Source organism: Hippocampus comes, unplaced genomic scaffold, assembly GCF_001891065.2.
Source record: "Hippocampus comes isolate QL1 unplaced genomic scaffold, H_comes_QL1_v1.1 scaffold113, whole genome shotgun sequence".
Classification (NCBI taxonomy): domain Eukaryota; kingdom Metazoa; phylum Chordata; class Actinopteri; order Syngnathiformes; family Syngnathidae; genus Hippocampus; species Hippocampus comes.
The window spans coordinates 84,422-104,421 of NW_017806160.1; the positions used below are offsets into that span (position 1 = coordinate 84,422).

Below are 20,000 nucleotides of genomic sequence, written 5' to 3' on the forward strand. Positions count from 1 at the left end.
CACACACACACACACACACACACACACACACACACACACACACACACACACACTTCTTGTTTTTAAGCACTGAAGACCAAAAAAATTTCTCTTAACAGATTTCCAAATGGTTGTCATTTTTAGGTATTCACTATTTTCTTTTCGAGATAAGAAACATTCGTCAGATTTTAAATAAATCTCTTCCCATGGGCATATATTTTGGTTGAGCAATTTTAAATCACACTTGCATAAACCTGATGTGTTAGTAATCACTTGGACAAAACTGTGTCAGACTGGCAGCATCAAAGTGTGCAGAGTATATTATGTCTAATAAACTGCCTTTGAAAAGTAATCCGATGGCTTTCGCCAGCCTATGTGGAGTGCTTGAGTGCTGGTAGCGCTTGCTAGTGCTAACACCCGAGAGCTCTAGCTAGCACTGGAGCCGCCGCTCAATGCTGGCTACAGGCGCTGTACAATACAGCATAATTAAGTAATTTTTTTAGCGCCCTTAGCGAAACGCTGCCTGGAACAACTTCAAAATAAATGCATATGGAGGCATTAATGTCCTTATAAAGTTTATTTTGAAGTAGACCTAATCCTTACTGCATTGGCGGCGTATTACATTCATGCATAGCAACATACTTCTTCAGAGCTTGCTGATGAGCAGACCCTTTGAATCAGGTGGTTCAGTAGGGAGAGATGGAAAACAGGCAGGACATTGGCCCTCGAAGCCCAAAATTGGACACCTCTGCCAAAAACAAACAATTGTTTGTTGAGGTTAGCTTGACTTCTTCTTGGCAGTGTACAGATAAATAAGCGGGTACCCGAGGCAGGGAAAAAAAAATGCCTTGAGCATTTTTTTGGCTCTAGTTACCCAAATTACTGGAGGATTTATTTCAGCCCTATTTCACTGCCTTTACATTTACTAAAAAACACGCTCCACAACCACATGTGTCCACATTGGGCAGCAGCGACACCAGATATGTCAACAAAAACAGAGGCCTGAATCCAGTGGCGGGCCGTGCATTTCAACCTTAGGCCTTCAGTGACGTCACATATTATGAACACAATACTGTATAGGCTCGTCAAGCAGCACTTAATTTCAGGAGCATTTAAAACCATCAAGTATGCATTCACAATTAAGAGCAGGAAACTACATTTACAGATCGTCAAAAATAAAAAGATGATTTAAAAATACGAAATAAAATGCCACCCAAATTACGCTGTGTGATCTTAAACAAGTCTGTCCAATAAATTGCGCAATGTCGCAGTTTCATATAAAACACCAACCAAACAAACTGTTCTTTGAAAATAAAGTAAACAGATCATTTGCATTTTGAAAATCGACGATACAACAGCAAATAACTGACATAACTGACGAACTAATAACTGATTAACAGCTGAGATTGAACGAACTTTCGTGCATGAAGGTGACTACAATGCGCCATTATAAATTGCAGGTGAGCAGATTTATTTGATACGTGTTTGTATCTTTGTCATTTTATTTCGTTACCATGAATTTAATACTAACGAAATAAAATGACAAGAAGAAATGTAAAATAAAATTCATTGACTGACCAATGTAGTTCTCACAGCGTCTGCTTATTTGAAAATAAAGTCGATCCTCCTTTCTTATCTCAGGAACACTTCAGTTACTCTGTTGTACAGTTTTCAGGTCCATTAGCATGGACATGGAAGCTAATACTGAAAGCCGTTTTTGTCCGGTCGTGTTTCTGGTATAATTTTAATTTCCCGATTTTTTTTTTTTTTTTACTTTTTTGTTGTGGAGCTCCGTCTCCCGGCGTGCCTGTTTACCGAGCTGCAGATCTACGCGAGTGTCCCCAAACGTTTTTAAACGCACCGGTCAGTTGCAAGCAAGAGGCATTCCCAGCAGTACAATTTCCAGCGTTTCTCAAAGGCTGTGAGACACGGGTACCGTTCATAATTGCTCGTCTGAAAATGACGGACAAACCCTTTTCCTTGCTGGGACAGGCTAACTAGCGCAGGAGTTGGGCGACCTCTTTGCACAACATCCAGCTTTTCGTGGAAGGCTCGTCTTGCAAATTGTGTGGAAAGTGGTTCTGCAGCCAGATCAACGTCTTCTCCTTCGGCCATTTTGAGTTAAAATGTGAGTGACAACTCTAGCAGAGCGAATCCAATCTTTTTTTTTTTTTTTTAAATCTTTATTGAACAAGTCAGGATACAATTCTCAGGAAACAGAAAAGGCGCTAATCCAATCACCGAACGCGCACGGCCAGTCTCGATGTAAGGCCCTCTAGCTAGCCCTAGTAGGCAGACGAGAACAAGTCAGGATACAGGATACAGATTCTGTATCCTGTAACAATCACGAGTCTGAGACTCGTGATCTGATTGGCTATTGAAACCTGACGGTGCCCGTTCATTTACAGCGCACAGGGGTCTGCTCTGTTTAATCTGAAGGTCCCAAGCAAGTTTAATTATCCTGTCAACACAAGCTAGATGAAATATGATTGGTTAAAAACTCTACCATAATAAATAAGTTATTTTTCGAGTGGCTTTCAATGTTATTTAAAATAACATCGAAAGCCACTCAACTAAGTGGAAATAATATGACGTAAAGAATACAGAGAATAATTTTGTTAACATATTTATGAAAATAAAATAACAAATTTATGTTTTTCTCAGAAAAGTAAATTTACTCTTCTGAGAATGTTTAGGCCAGCAGAGAAGGCCTTGCTGGCCCTCAGGGTCCGCCACTGCCTGAATCAATGGCAAGCAGACTTAACATTGAAAAGCAAAGTTTCACTATCTGTAAACTTGGGGTTAGGATTAACCCTTACGAGAATGATGACCAGTCATAATTACATTTCCAACCACTGAAATTTTCATTCGGGACATCTGATTTGCAACTGTGACTAGCTGAAATTACAGGGAGATCGGTTGAAACGGAATGACAGATATATGCAGTGTCATTTTGCCTAGCACAATTTTACCAGTGCATGGAATCATGGCGTGTTGATCAGAAAATGAAGGAGCTGACTGACAGGAGTCCACATGCATCTTTCAAGAGTGGACTTCATGGGTCAGAGAGGAAGACAGCTGAAAACAATGAAAAGTGACATGCACTGAAAAACAGTTGGATCAACTGCTGTAGGCAAGGATGGGCGTTTGTTTTTTTGTTATAAGATGATGTTACATGTGCTCTGCTGTTGAAACATCTGCCGTGCGGTTTCACAAGACTTGGCAGACTTCACAATGGGCCCTAATTGACACGAGAACTACGTCATACAGTATATGAAACAATGTACAGAATCCTTAAAGTCCACGAAAAGTGAAAATGAAAAGGTCTTGTAATTTTGACACACCACAGATAAGATCATGTTATCAACAAGAATGCTAAATCTGAATGTTTAAAAAAATGTCAAGTATAGAAAATGAGGCTTCAAATTGTGAAAAATCAAGCTCTAGTCTCAGTTCTCAAATTATGTGTGGATGTCCGCTGAATGCGCTGAAAACATACCCCGCTTAACTGTCAATCAAATTCCACTGCCACGTCCTGGAAAAATGGATGCTCTTTCATCTGGCATTTTTCTTATGATCCCACACACACGATTATTTAGCCGTGGAAATGTATCAGCTTGAAACCTTTGACGGCTGGCATCTATCCCACTGAGTCGTTGCAGGGTTTTTGCAAGCTCCGACGAGACACTCTGAGGAGGCTGTGCCAACACAAAGCTCCTGTTCACACATCGGACTCTGTGACGTGTACTCACAGCTAAATTGGTCAAGACAACAAAATATACGAAGGGAAGATGCCTTTTGAGGGTGTAGGCATTGCTAACTAGCTAACTGCACACTGCGATTATGCAGCAATGATCTTGTATGAAGATATATATAATGTACTTTTAAAAAATTTCCGAAATCATTTTACAGGGTTTTCAAAGGATGTGAATTGGGCTCTGCCAAAGTTCAATCTGCGTACAAGAGAAAGTTGATGCACAAACAGACGTACGTAGTAATGTTGTGTGACACTTGTTTTTGTGTCAGCTGCCTTAAAGAATAAGCACATACAAGCAAAGTAAAACAGGCTCCCGCATTTGTCGACCAAAACAAGGACACAAGAAAGAAAATGTCAAGTCTAATTCTTCACACCCAATTTTTTGGTTTGGTATGGCATTGGGCTGCCACCACCTTCTATTCTACCTGCTGATTCCCATGTCGGGGCCGTTTTTGATCCAGCTCTCCCAGCTTCAGGCCACATTTGCAGGCGTAATCGTTTGTGTCAGTAGACACTTCCTCACCTTGACTCACCTCCTTCTTTGCCGTATTCATCGCAATCTACTATGGCAGCTCAGCAGTGCACCAAAATGGGCTGGATGCCTCATGGTGCTTTCACAAACCCAAACAATGGCACCATCCGGAAAGAGAGCGCATGGAGACAAATGCATGTGTGTTACAGATAGCCATCGCCTTCCGTGTCTCTTTCTAAATGTTCTCTCGCTCCCTGTGGCCAAAAGCAACAGTCAGACACAAACACGGCCAACTGGGACCAAAGTTGTCATCTCAAAATGGCAGAAATCAATAGTGCCCAAAAGCGCTTGCTGTGATCTAAGCACACGTGGAGTTGGAGCAGCCAAGGAGGCAGCAAGGCACAAGAAGTAACACAAAAGGAGGTCAAATAAGGTAGAATTTGATCAATAGAGGATCTTGATCGTAGAGTCAAAATAACTTACATTTAGTCGAACTATGAGGTGTCACCGTCGGGGATGAAGAAGCGTCAGTACAACAGGCCAAAATTTCTCGTCAATGGCCTTGATCACAAAAGGCTTGACAAAAAGTTTTCAGTTATCAAACGACGCCCCGCCCCCACCCCGAAGCCCCTCTCCACACACACACACACACACACACACACACGCACACGCACACGCACACGCACACGCACACACACACACACACACACACACACACACACGGGCTTGACGTGAAAATGTGAATTACACAAAACCAAGCTGCGTGGAGATAGTCTTATAGCCTTTAACTTTCACATGGTCGACTGCAATTTTCTTTCTAATCTCCTGAGACAACTCGCTCCTTCATCTCTTTTGGCCCATGTTGAGGGTTGTACACGCCATGTTACCAAACAGTAAATTGACTCCTTGTAAGCCCTAAAATGGGCCGGCTAATTACAAGTTTGGAGATACCTGTTGTGTTAATTAGAGGACAGACAATTATTTTCATTCCCTTCAAGTGGTACCACCATTTTGTCCAGGCTTGTTTCATGAGTTTGTTTTCAAAATAATTCTACTGAATCACAATTTAAAAATAATATCTGATGTCCACTGGTTAATTTTCATTAAATTTTCATGTAGTTTTTGTCAGATTGAAGTTATCCCTGTGCCCACTGTGGGCGTTTCTTTAATTAACGGCGGGGTAACAACAATTTTGCCCATGTGTGTATGGACTTTCATTGTGCTTTCTGTCTCCTACGGTTAGTTATGCTTCACAAGTGCATCACAGGGCAAAATGTGTGCTTCACTGGGGGAAAAGAGGATTCAGTACCACAGACTGGTTTAGCAAATTGGCTTTTACATTTTAGCAATTGACAAGAATGACAATTTGTGCAGTATTTCAGATTTGTGCGTCATCCCACCACAAGAGCATGGGGAGGTAATGAACTTTCGAATGGAAGCCATCAGTCTGGCATGTTTCCAAACATTTTACTCCCTGATGACAACACACATGAACAACCAAAACGATTGACAACGCAGTGTTACACCGCCCCCTCTGATATTTTTTTTCCCATTTTGTGATGCAGTGAACACCCCAAGAGAAAACTGGTGAAAAAAAAACGCTGGTGCAACATCAGGAAAACAAGACAACCAAACACGCTTGCAATAATGGCAAGGATAAAACCATGAATGGAAATTGCTTGTCAATAAATAGACATGAAGAAACCCATGCGTATAATACAAAAAAACGTGACGATAACTACAACGAAAAACTACTTCTAAAGGTAAGTGCAGAAAACTTGGCAGGTAAAAAACGAAGAGCAAGAACATGGACCATCGAGATGAATTCAACACTTGGTGACAGTCGTGAGCAAGGGGAATTATCTGACAGAGACATGATAAGATGGGAGTCCTTAAATAGTCAGCTTATTAGCAGCAGGTGTGCAAGGTGGAGGGATGGCCCTCCTCTGCCACCTGCTGGAGAAACGCAAGAACAAGATCATGACAGAGGCAGGCTGGATCTGGCCAAGGGGCCGTGAGTTTGACACCTTTGCTCACGTGTGTTTGTGTGTGTGTGTGTGTGTGTGTGTGTGTGTGTGTGTCTGTGTGTGGGTGTGTGTTTAGTAAAGGTAATTTATTATTGCTTAGTAGTCAATCAAGCTCACAAAACTGACACTGAGGGTACATTTTTAGCATTTTAGCATTGTAGCTCCTCGTATTCCACACCTGATTTATTACCTGACAATCTCTGTTCAATATTAACTCTGTTGGCTCTTCTAGTAAGAAGCTGCGTAACAGAGTCGAGTAGAGTGAAATGGAGAAGACAGGAAAAAGAGCGGGAAGCGGTGCTGTGGGAGGGTAATGGTCCACTGGCTGGCTGACAAACAGAGGGTCCCTCTAGTCAGGAAGACGGGGGGGGGGGGGGGGGTGGGGGGGGGAAGCACGCCCTATGGGCAGTCAACCCCAGCACCCTCAGCCAACCTCCACCTCATAGCAGAAAATCTATGTCCGATCTTTTAGTATTCCTCTCATCTCTTGCGAAGGCTCTGCGGAAGCTGCTGCTGCTGCTGCTGCTGGTGGGGTTAGTCATGTGGTCTACTGGTGAGGCCCTGAGCAGTCGTGCATGGGTGATGTTAGCAGCGATGCTCCCCCCTTTCTTCTCAGGGCTGTGCTGAGCTGACAGGATGCTCAAAGCGCTCAACCCCAGGAACAGAAATGGACACGCCATTCCTCCAATCTCCCATAACCAGCAGCTCAATGCGAGCGATGTCCCATGTCTAATCATCACAAAAGAATATGCCGTGATGTAAGACCGGTGCAAAAATGTTCATGCAATGGTCTTGTTGTTTCATTGTGTTGTGTTTGGGCAGGAATATCAAAAATAGAACATGCCACTCATGATGTCTATTGTATAATTATATAAAGTTTCAATGGTCAGCATGGGAGTCACCTGGTTAGCACATTGTCCTCACAGTGCAGAGGTGCAGGGTTTGATTCCGCCTACGGCCTTCCTGTGGGGAGTTTGAATGTTCTCCCTGTGCCTGCCTGGGTTTCCTCTGGGCAGTCCGGTTCCCTCCCACATTCCACAAACATGCATGGCAGGTTAATGGAAGACTCGAAATTGTCCCTAGGTGTGAGTGTGAGAGTGAACGGTTGTTTGTCTATGTGTGCCCTGTGATTAGTTGGCAACCGGTTCAGGGTGTTCAGGGTGTCCCCCGCCAACTGCCCGAAGACAGCTGCAATAGAGTCTCGCATGCCCATGACCTTTGTGAGGATAAGCAGATTACAAAATGAATGGATGGATGGACGTTTTAATGTCCAGTATGTCTTTTGCATATACCGTACATATCATGTGCACCAACCTTTTCATACGTATACAGGACTGTACATAGTGTTTTATCACTTCGTATCACGATCAATAATATACTGAGATTCAAGTGCTGTATGGTGGCAAGGAACTCAACTCAACTCATGTCAGTTGGAATTTCAATTTAATTTAACAAGCTAAACAAAAATCACAGAATTTCACATCATGTACTTAATCACACAACTGATTGTGTATTTTTCCATTCTTCTCTAATCAGAGTACAAAATCACATCAGTTGACCACATTTTAATCATGTGCAACCCAAAGTAGCCTACTTCATATTCAGTGCGTGAAGAAAGTCAAATATTACTGCAGCTGACTGAGGAGCTGTGGCCCGTTACATCCACAGCCCAATGTCTATGTATACTGCCCCCAGGTGGCCAAAGTCTGCAGATCAGTAGAAGCAGAACAATGTCTTTTGAATTGAAGCAAAAATGGGGCAAAAACGACTTAATGCTTGACATTTTTTGTCTCATGACTGTATTATTTAAAATAAAGTACAACATTACTATGGAGAATTTTTTTTAATCAACAAACTCATAACAAATATTTATTTTTGGGGTCAGGCCAGAATGGCTTAATGACATTTCCATCCATTTCGATGGAGAAAGATGGTTTGAGATATGAGTGTCTTGAATTACGTGCTTCGTCAGGGAACTTGCATCTCAAGGATTCACTATACTCAAGTCATGGACTGCTACCCCCAAAAAATATGAATTAAAAACTACAACAAATACATATGTGCATTCCATTACTTCCCGTCATCAATTTACAATCATGAATTGTCCTCTGGAAAAAAAAATGCCAGTGTTATTAATCAACCGTGTGTCTTTGCAATCTCCATCGCTATTACTCCGCCATGACCACTAAATCACAAACAAACAAAGCCCTGTTGTCTTCTTCCCAAGTAGCCGGTGCTGCTGTCACCTTGAGCCCGCCTCGTCATGCCTGCGTGCTTGCTGGAAAGGTCACAGCTTGTAGTTCATGTCGTGAGCTGTCACTCTTCCCTCTGCCGTTCTGTGCATCCGCTCGTCTCGTCTCTGTCAGACGTTTTGCTCCTCGGCTTCCGAGCACAGATCAAAGACGCAATCCTTGCCGGGCTTTGAAGGTTAAGAGTGAGAAAAGCGATCCCAGTCCTGAATGGGGGTATTTCAGTGTCTGAGCATTATCTGATGTGCAGATGCGCAGACAGAGAGAGCAGAGAGATAAGCCCATCAAGACAGTTCTGCTGGTAGCACACGAAGTCTACGACTGTTACAGCCTGTTGCAGTAGGAAGAGCATTCTATGGCTAATTGTTAAGCGGTTCCACTACCTGGGACAAAAAGGGGAAAGTAAAATCAACTTGAAGCATCATAGCAATACCTTCAAGTCACGGTCTATTTATCACATTTGGGATTGTACAGTATTTGTTGTATTTGAGATTCAATAAAAGTGGACACTAGTGACTTTTTCTGTTCAATCAATCACATAGTGAGACAAGTGTAGAGCTGAAGTGTCTTTGAGGTCGAAAAAAACAATTCCAATTTCATGAAAAAAATCACTTATACACACACACACACACACACACACACACACACACACACACACACACACACACACACACACACAGTAGAATTCCCAACCAAAACAAACAAAACAATAACAATCCATTGTATGCTGTCAATGTATTTGTCTTTTTGCATATCTAGAAAAGTTTCACAGTAGTAGTTGTGGTAGCCTCCATTACTTGTGTCCCACCACTTTTTCAACAGCTACACTTCTGTAATTTTTAGCTGTTATATGCGGCGGGCCTCTAAAACATGGACAGCAGGTCGTAAATTGCCCCCCGGGCCTTAGTTTGGACACCAGTGTTTTAGTCAAACTGACTCTTGTCCCCAGTATCCTGAATGAAGGAAGGCTCAGCATAACTCACATCATAAAACAGTCTAGTCTCCCTAAATGGTTCATCCATCCATCCATTTTCTAATCCGCTTTATCCTCACAAGGGTCGGGGGGGCCTGCTGGAGCCTATCCCAGCTGTCTTCGGGCATTAGGCGGAGGACACCCTGAATTGGTTGCCAGCCAATTGCAGGGCACACGTAGGCGAACAACCATTTGCACGCCCAATCAACCTGCCATGCATGTTTTTGGAATGTGGGAGAAAACCAGAGCACCTGCAGAAAACCCACGCAGGCACAGGGAGAACATGCAAACCCCACACAGGGTCGAACCCTGCGCCTCTGCGCTGTAAGGCGGACGTGCTAACCAGCGCTTATTGTATAATTGTGTTCTTCAACATGTTTATTTTTGTTGTTTGGAGAGTGTCCTATTTGAACGATATGCCGGGTCGATGCCATCTGTCTGTTTACATATTGGAGTCACATTGACAGAGACTGCGTCCCATTCACATCTTGTGTTGGTACCGTCACTTGCGTAGTGTAAACCCAGCCTTCAATTCTACCACACAACACAATCAAATGTTGTTTGTGGAAAATATGATTGGGCGTTTGAGGAGAAAAGAGAGAGTAAACACAGGTGTGGCACTTGAGCTGTCGAGGAGGTCAGGTAATCATGGCAAATTTTAATCAGTTCAGATCAATTATTCATGATCAGAGGCCTAACGGGCTGATTTCTAAAATGCGATCCACCCCTCTCCTCTCTTCTCTCTATCTCCCCCGCCCTTCCACCCCCCAACCCCCGACTGTCAGTCCTATATGAATTATTCAGACTGCATTTACACAAAGAAGTCCATTTCTGATGTCTTATCAGTCAGTCAGAAACATGATACAGTGGGGGAATATCAGGAGGAATTGAGGGAATTCTTTGCACCATAAAACAAAGCTCTAAAGGAAAGACATGACCCAAAATATAAAGTGCAGAAAAAAAACAAAACTTTGGGGCAAACTTCTTTGTTTCTTCTTGACGCTTGACACGAGGCGAATTCCAAAGGACGCTCTCCTCCACACTTTCATTCTTACTAAGCCTGTGTACACACTTGGTCTGGATAAAAAGCAGAACATGGCACAAGGTTTGTGAAACTCACCCATTCATTCATTTTCATCCGCTTAGCCACATAGAAGCTGAGGGCATGGCGGAATGCCCGAAGAAAATGCAGAGTCCCTTCTTGGAGCGGTCTCTGTATTCACCTCCATTCTTCTCTAGTTTTAAAAGCTGGACCGGTTTGCATTATTTAATTAAGGAAACACTCACATTTACAGTGTCTGTGAGTAGGAACCGAACCCCGACAACAGTCTAGCCCACCTTTGCGGGGTTGTCGTCTAGCCCACCAAGTCCAAGTGCAGATGAGATCAAGACCACAAAAGTTAGAAAAATGCTGAAACACTCTTCCTAGATGGAACATTTTTCTTGATTAACCGTGATAAACAATGTTGCCTTATTAATGGTGCTCGACCTCGGGGAAAGACGAGGAGGAGATGGTTAACCGGGCAGCAAATTCCTCCGAGCAGTGAGAGGTGGCTACAAAACATCGTCCAACTCAAAGCAAATGAATGAACGTGAACGCGTCGCTGCTGCAGGGTTGGTAAATAAACTGACGGCTGGTAAAATCAAACGTTGGCCCACATGACAAAAAGAAACAGACTGCATGCTTTGGTGCTTGCTGCAACATCTATCCAATGACCTTTGAATATTGTTTTATTCTAAGAAGATTCTTTTTCACTTGGCCACCTGTTGCTATCTTTTCCTACCCAGACGGATTTGACAGACAAACTCTTTATCGAAACGATCCTTCTGGCGTTTCAGCTTACTTCATCTCACCATCCGCCTCCCTCCATTCAAAGTGTCTCCAAGGCACTTTGTTTTCACTTCAGACTCACAATTTGTGCAAGCTTTCATCTTAACTCTATTTGCTCTAGCAGAGAAAAGCACACGGGCAGCATGGCTAGAGCGGCAGTCTCATGATCGGGTTATGTGGGCCTGTTTGCTGCCCCGCGGACGTTTATTCCAAGTCAGGAAGCCACTATACCTCTGCTGACTTGTGAACAACAACATTAACGACAACGAATGGAATGCGTACAGCCTTCTGGGTAAATCAACCGAGAGACAGCATAAGCATGATTTATACACCGTTGTTGTCTTCGATAGTGGTCTTCCTCGGACACCCCTAAAGGGTCAGTCTCAGCACAGTGCAAGGACAAAGGAGGCAGAGGGATGAGAAGGGCTGGTCCGGCAAGCGAAAGGTAGATCAATAGACAGCCAGAAAATGAGAAAGTGTAATTCTCACTCGGCACTATTTATCATGCTGGTCCCGACGGCCGGCAACCATAACTCACCCAAGAATCACGCTGTAGAATTCAGAGGGATTTTTCATGTCCTCCCTTCGGTCTGCCTGCCCTTGTCATGCATTCCCATGGCATGAGGTCAAAATGCATCAGCGGTGACACAGTTAACTCTTTTGGCTGTAGTTTTCGCCACTGACGTTGTCACAGTATTACTTGCTTTACAACGGAGAACGCGTGAAGTTGTCATCATGACGCATTGTGACTCACCATTAGTGACACATTATTCATGACCACTCACCCCCTTTCAAAATGGTGATTTTAAAACTACAATATTACATGACAATAATAATAATAAGAATCAGTTCAATTCATCGATTCCCACAATTCGTGACGGGGACTGATGCACGCTGTTGTTTATTTATGAATGCAACATGACAGCATCCACCACGCATGTACACGGAGCTCAGAATCTATCTGCCCGAGCCACGATCCTTTTCACCAAAATCGCCATCTACTATTCATGTCAAAGAGTATATTCAAGGAGAAGGGCAGACTTGAGCCCGACTGCAACGACAACACGTGTCTCGGTGTGGCGAGCTGGGCCGACCATTCATTCTCGTCTCGTTGCTGTCAGAGGAGCCGCGTGCACAGCAGATAACCGCCCCTGCATGCTGGGTCTCCATCTGAGTGATCAAAATGTTTGTTGGTCTGAATGGAAGAGCAGATTGATTTCTATGGTGTCCTTCATGACTCTCTGCTTTCTGTGAAAGCTGTTGGGCATATTAAGGATAATTTTGTCAAATTCCACATGCCGTTTATACATGAACGGCGACAGCACTCTGACATAGGCCAACGTGTTCCTGCTGCGTGTCACTTCTCAACCTGTCCTCCTGTGAAGCTGCCTTTTGTCTGCGTCTGATCACCTGTGCAGTGTGTGTTTATGCCACAGCGGAGCACAACAGGGAATTAGGACCAGATGACTCAAAAAATCCTTGCTTGCTTGTGTTCTGCTTTCTGACACCATTTATTCAGCACCAATGATTTTTCCTCCCCAGTGGTGGCTCTCTTCTTTGTCTGTTCCGAATCAGGGACGGCAAATAAGCAGTAATGGAAGTGAGCAGAGGGAGTGAGGACGGGGAATCAGCCAACATCTTTCCGTCATCACTTTGGAAGGTTGCGACCCCAAAGCAAGGTGGCACAGAGCTGCTAAATTATTCAAACTGCGTCTCAAGACCCGCATCTCGGGAGGAGCCGGACCCGTGATTGCTGTGAGCGGACTGACTGACATTTGCACATGAAAATCGCGTTTCCCCAACAACACACAAAGTAGCATGCCTAATTCTGACTTGGAGGTGGAAGGACTGGGAGCTAATTCGAAAAGGGTACATTTTAAGGCTGGATTTGGAAGTGTGCCATTATAGTGCAAAGAAAAACAAACACGTGTAACTTCCTTAGCTCAGCAGCAGGCCCAATTAAAAATAAAAATGTAGCCACGCAGTCAATGAAAACCCAACAACATCGAAATACAGTAGTCAATGAAACATACACACTCGTGTCTACACAAACACAAGGAATGTAGTGCACACAAGAAAATGTAAACAACAGCAAATGCATACAATATATCAGAGGTGCCTGAACCTTTTTCCTCCCACTGCTGCATTCAGAATAATCGAGGCATGCAAGGGCCACTTTAACATTCTTCACCTTTAAACCAGGGACACTCCATTTGTGCATCTATGCAAAGATATTGTTTTTATGTATATTATTATTTTTCATGAAAGAAACAGCTAGGTGATGAAGCAAACGTTCAAGGATTTATCTGAATTTTTGAGTGCCAGTGGTCATGTATCCCACTAGAATAGTCCTTGTGTGGGGTGCTCCGGGAGTATGGGGTACCAGACCCTCTGACATGGGCCGTTTCTGCCCTGCGTGCACATCGGAATCATTTCCAATAAGTTTTGGACTTTGCCAAGACTGCAATTTGTCACCGATTCTGTTCATGACCTTTTTGGACAGAATTCTTAGCTGCAGCAAAGGCTTTGAGGCTGTCCAGTTTGGTGGCTGCAGTATTATGTCGCTACAGCGGGTGCCTTTCTCTCAATCTGCAATCTTGCTGGAGCCGTTCGCTACCGAATGCAATGTTTTTGAGGTGAGACTCAGCACCTACAAATATGCGACCACGGTCCTCTATTAGAAAAGGCTGGTATTCCCTCTTCGAGTTGAGAATGAATTCATGTCCCAAATGGAGGAGTTCAAAGTATCCTGCGCTCTTGCGGCTGATAAGTGATGGAAGAATGGATTGGAGTTCGACAGGCAGATTGCACCAATGATGAGGACGCATTGGTCGGTCGTGGTGAGGATGGAGACGACCTGAATGGCCAAGCTCTCAATTTACTCATAAATCCACCCTCAACCTCTTGTCACAAGCTAGAGGTCGTGACTAAAAGCACAGGATGGCGGATATAAGCGGTGAAAGGAGTTTCCTCCATGGAGTGTTGGGTTCTCCCTTCGAGACAGGCTGAGGAGCTCGGTGCACCGGGAGGGGCTTAGGGTAGAGCCGCTGCTCCTGCGCATCAGGAGGAGCCAGATGAGGCGGCTGGGGCATACGGTTCCGATGTGGTCTGCATGCCTTCCTGTTGAGGTGCTGCAGCCACGTCCCACTTAGAAGCGGAAGACCCAGGACACATATAAGAGACCGTCTCTCGGTTGGCCTGGGAATGCTCAGGGATTTGTGACCATCACATTTGATGGCGCTTTTAACTGACTTTTGCGGCGTACTGTGCATAGATTCCAGACTATTTTGTTTGAACTACACTGTTCCACTGTGTATTCGCAGCTCAATCTTTACCCAACTTGTTGCTGTGTTTCTATATTTGAATTATATCTGTCATGCGGCAAGTGTGCAATAAGTGCACCAACTTCGGATATCACACCGGAAGGAATGAGAAAATGCTTTGGTAAACTGGATCATCCCCGTGAGCTATGAGACTGGAGGTTGCATGCAGTGGATAAACGGCTCTGTTGGAAGGAGGAGGAGGTGGAGAAAAACACAGCTCAAGGGAGGGAGGGCAACATGTAAGGAAAGAGGCAGAGGGTGGAGCCCTGGACAGATGACAAATTGTGATTCATAAATGTGGTTCAGGGAAGCAGTATGGAGGCTTGTTATTAATAGAGCGAATTAGAGTGGCTGTGCAACTCAATCTAAACATGCCACTCTGCATCAGGCCCCATAATCAGAGCTTAATGGAACAGCACAGCGCCAGGATGCACATGTACACACCTTTGCATGCGCTGCTTGCAAATGTACACTTACTGTGAAGTCAGAGAGAAAAGAATGCACGGCAGCAACACACGACACATGCCCCGTTACTTTCCTAACGTGGGCGCCGACATCTTTGCCTGGGGCACATTTGGGGCCGAAGCCATGTCAAACTGAGTGACTGGTTCCACTCAGGCCCAGAATTAGTCGTACAATGACTATGAGTTTTTCAAATGTTTCCTTTATAAACCTAAAGGGATTTGGAATATTGTACAACAGTCATGATGGGATTAAAGCCAAGACTTTCAGCTTTAATTCACGAGGTTTGCACCAAAAGATGACATTTACCACTTCGGAATCGCAGCCATTTTAAACAAAGAATGAAATACATCCAGTTTCAGAAATAAGAATGAGCATCACTTTTATCATTTGCATGATGAATCCTTTGTCTCTGATGACTGACGGAAATCGTGAGTTTCCTCCCTGGCAATGCTTTCCCTGGGCTTCAGTGCAGTGACCTTCGCTTGCTGCTTGCTTTCATCTTCACTTGTGTCTCCAGTAAGTGAGAAGCATGTTCTATTGCCTTGAGATTTTTTTGTTTTTATTTCATCTTTATTTCCCCAGGTAAGGCTATTGAGAACAGATTCTCATTTGCCATGCCAACCTGGCAGCAGACAAAGTCAAGCACAGCACGGTAACAGCAACAAATTGTCTAGTGTGATATAGTTACAAAATACATTGTATCATCGCACACGGTGAACAAAAGCTTCAAAAGAGGCTAAAAACATGGTGCGGCAATCATGTACAGCATCCCTGACCAACTTTTTAAACAATGACATTGCGGATGACTGAGGTGAGATTCTTATTTGCTGCAGAGCGCTCCGTTATTGTTTGGGACGGAAAATTGAAAACAAGATCGCCCAAAAGTATTGCAGACTTTGGGAACAAAGAGATTGATAAAACTGCTGGAATGGAGAGCGCAGGTAGTGGTATGCATGGTGAGCAGAGTACCGTAAGTAACGTAAGGCAGAGAGGACTGTTGTTTTAACAAGAAGCAATTTAAGAGAATGTGTGAATGAAGATGTATTCCGGTATAGAGAACCTAATCAGGTCTTAACGTGAGAGATGAATGTTGATGTGTTGGGGTGTTCGATCTCTTCAGCAGGAGTTCAGTTCATTTGCCGCTTAACCAGACAAGAGCAGCACTGGTGTGTTTCCTCCTGTGTACACTTCCTGCAGATTATGTGGCATTAGGCTGACCCCGTAATGCCACTTCATCGCCCCCCCCCCTCCCCCAATGAGTTCTAAATTGATTTCCAAGGGGGCCATCTACATAGCAAAGACAAGCAGTTTGATGGCAGGATTCCTGTCAGCGTAAACTGTGGAACATGTGAATGGTGCCAAGCTTAGCAGTAACGGCCCTGTGGTGGTGATGGGCCTCCCTGGCATACTGTGTCTTCATCCATCAGAGCTGGTGATCGATATGTGTTGCTCCTTCTTATTACGTGACGGACAAATGCACCTGCATCAGACAACTAAACCCCTCAACGGGGGCCATTACTCTGCCTGCTTGCAAGAAACAATGGATTTATTTTGTGCAAGGCGATTCCTAAATGTTACGCATTAAAAGCGTGGAGTTATTTAATGTTGCTGTGGTCGGGGGATTTGAAGAATTAGTATCGGAAAGCATGCGGACTAAGCGGCCGAAGCGGAGGAGAAATAAAATGTGACTCATGTGGCCATAAATAAGTTCTTGGTTCTCCACTTATTTGTTTACACGGAGGGTAGAGTAGCTAGAACAAAAATGATGCATCTGCACAAAAGACAGAGATTTACTATGTATATCTTAATCGGTGAAATTAATCACTAAACTGGGTAACAACTCAAGCGGGCCACTACTCATCCTCCCGTGACCCTGTGTATGGTTTATGGTAACAACGGAGTCCCGTGCAGCAGCCGGTCTCATAATAAAGCAATAGCAGCGAGGCATTGTGTCAACACAATGAATATCATAGCACTGAAGTCACAGGGATGAAGGAGCAGAAAGGGAGACAGACGGTTGAGAGACATGCACATATTTCAATATTAATCACCTCAGTAATATTTTAAGAGGCTCTAAAAATCCAATTGCGAGCATATTGCCTCTGTTGGCAATGATGATCTGCCCCCTGCCACACAGCAACTACAGTAGAGAGTATTTTGGGCTCAACCAGGACCAACCAGAGTGTGAAAGTGTGAGTAAATAAATACCCACTGTGGGACACTTTGAGCGTGTGGCAGAAAATTGGAATGTAAATCTGATGCATTCTTATTATTAAATAGCAGATTTAATATCTAAACTGGCATGTCCAGGAAAAATACCACAATACAATTATCATCTACTCTTATCTACTGCACTCCAAAATACAGTGGAATACTGTTAAAATAAACAACAGCGGATGCGGTGTATAATTCTCAACGAATAAAAAAAATAATCATGAAATGTCATGCAAAATACAGTACTATACTGTTCAAATTAATTACAGAAGGTGCATTGTAAAATAAAAGTAAAATACTGGTGTCCCTGCTGCAAAGATTTTTTATCTTAGTTATTTTACAGCGAAATTCTTTACAGTGTATTTAATATAAACTCGCGTGAAGCCATGACTTCTTCTCCTTTATGAGTAGCACGAAGTTTATTGTACCTTATGCCCTCTAAGAGAAAAACATTTCATCGCTCCGCCTGTCACAATAGGTTGCTGACATAGATGAAAAAACAACAACAACAAAATCATTGTAGTAATGAATAAATGTTAGCCAGATGAAGTCCAGTTGGATCATTTCCCAGGGCATCGCTGCTGATCCCTCACTACTATGGTTGGGATTCGCAGCTGTCTAGACAGCTGCATGGACTGAGCCCCAAACTGAGATGGACGCTGTGCCCGGCTTGCGTGAACCAACAATTCCCAATGGGAAAACCAAACCTTTAAGCCCAATTCCCGGCTACATCTGACCCAACTTGCGGGGAAAGGGAGTGATCATCCAGACCGCCATATCTGCAGGGATCCATTTAGATGATCCCCATATTGCCAGCAGTGGTCAGCATATATCAGAGGGACGAAGGAGGAGTTATCAATACTGTAAGTAGACCTGTCCGCACTGCTCCCAATGTGTCACCATTAAACTTTCAAGACATGATTGAGCCTGCCACACAGGTGGTACGGGATACTATGGAAATGATATGAGTTCAAATCAGACCCAGATGTCCCTGAGATGAAAGATTATCAATAGTCAATGTGACAGAGTGGCGAGTACAACTGACCTCTTTTCAATCAGACTTTAAGAATATGGCGCCCCCCCCCCCCAACCCAAAATAAAAGACAGTACAAAAAAGTCTGCTTTAATTTATTTCAGAAAAAAAAGGGTTCTGGCACAGGAACTGATTAAATTCAGAATGAATTCATTTGGTGAACCAATATTTGAATAATAATAGCAAGATTTGTAAAATTGATCAGCTTTTCCTCTCCATTACATGTGCAGCCCAAATCATCCTTTGTTAAAGAATGTTCTGAGACAGTATGATTTTATTTCCAGAATATGCTGTGAGCCAATTGAAAAAAAGGCTGAATGCAACCCTGGGCCATATTTTGGATCGACTTACTGTGAAAGGGAGGCAAAGAGAGAGAGAGAGAGAGAGAGAGAGAGAGAGAGAGAGAGAGAGAGAGAGAGAGAGGAGAGAGAGAGAGAAAAAGAGAGAGCGCTAACAGGTGTGTCTCCAAACGCAAATGTGCAGCAGTCCAGTGTTACGGTGGACATCTGCAGCACCACTATTTTGGACCGACCTAAAACAAGAACAAAGTGCCACTTTTCTGTGGTGTGCTGCCTTCTGACGTCATCCTGGTGTCAATGTCCATCTCCTACCTTGACACACACACCTAAAGATTTGGTGCTACCTGAGATCCTTGTGCGTGGAACATTTGGCATTGAAGAGGGGACTGATTGTCTTAAATACACGCGGGGATTCCCAAGGAGTGACGGTGAGCAGCCTTTTCTTTTCCTCCCATCTCAAATGTGTAAGTAAACAAAGGAAGGCATTGCTCCGATGAATTTGAAATACAAGCCATGAATGATTTTTAAAAAAATAATTATTACCATGTGTTTGAATTATTCAAAATGTGATTTGAAAATGTGTGTTATAGTACATGGATCATTTTCCTTCTGTTTTTGTACGGTTCAGTTTCAATTGTGCATCATTTTCTCCCCTCAGTGCCAATATAGAGGAGGAAGAGTCCCAAAGCTCTATTGAATGGGACAAACAAGACCATGGTGTGAGGAAGAAAAGAATCACTCAATCGTGTAACATGGCCAAGCGGCAATCTTTATCAGGGCTTCTTGAATGACAGCTGTCTGTGTGAGCAACATTACATCTAAGAAAAATTGGATCGCCCTCCCTATTAAGGGGAATTTGGCAGCACTCACTGAGATAAGTTCCAACTATGATTTGTCTTTGATGCAAAGAAATGAAGAGGTTCGAAATTTAAAATTAAAACCAAATCAAAGCTCCTTAAATGATGTTTTGGGTAGAATTGTTGTTTGGCCCAAATATTTATGATCTCAAACACCATAGTGGTAAAGCTTCATCTTTTTAATCACAGACTTGGAGATCTTTTTTTTGTTTGTTGTTATTGCCCCTGGACACCGTCATCATTTTTCTTGGAGCTTTTCATCTGCTTGTGTTCCTCTGGCTGTCTACCATATTACCGCTCTCATCTCTCAGTACACTTGTCCCACTTATACACTTCCCTCCCTCTTGCTCACATCCTTGTCTACATTTTCCCACCGTACTGGTCCCCTGAGAGGCTTCACCCTGGCGAGCACCATTGGAGTCAAGGGGGAGGAGGACTTTTTGACACTGGCTGCTTCGCGCCTCAGCCGCAGGAAGCGTGTGATTGGCGCGGCCGTAGGTGTAGCTATGGTACTCATTCTG

At 43.6% G+C, this 20,000-nt stretch overlaps 1 protein-coding gene across 1 annotated transcript in view; it reads left to right on the forward strand.

The window, feature by feature from the left end:
* The first annotated feature begins 19,653 nt into the window (after positions 1–19,653).
* c1ql4a (complement component 1, q subcomponent-like 4) overlaps positions 19,654–20,000 on the forward strand; it is a 10,342-nt gene continuing 9,995 nt past the window's right edge. The window contains exon 1 of the mRNA XM_019895577.1: positions 19,654–20,000. This exon is cut by the window's right edge and continues 531 nt beyond it. Coding sequence (XP_019751136.1) covers positions 19,986–20,000 — 15 coding nt within the window. The 5' untranslated portion in view covers positions 19,654–19,985.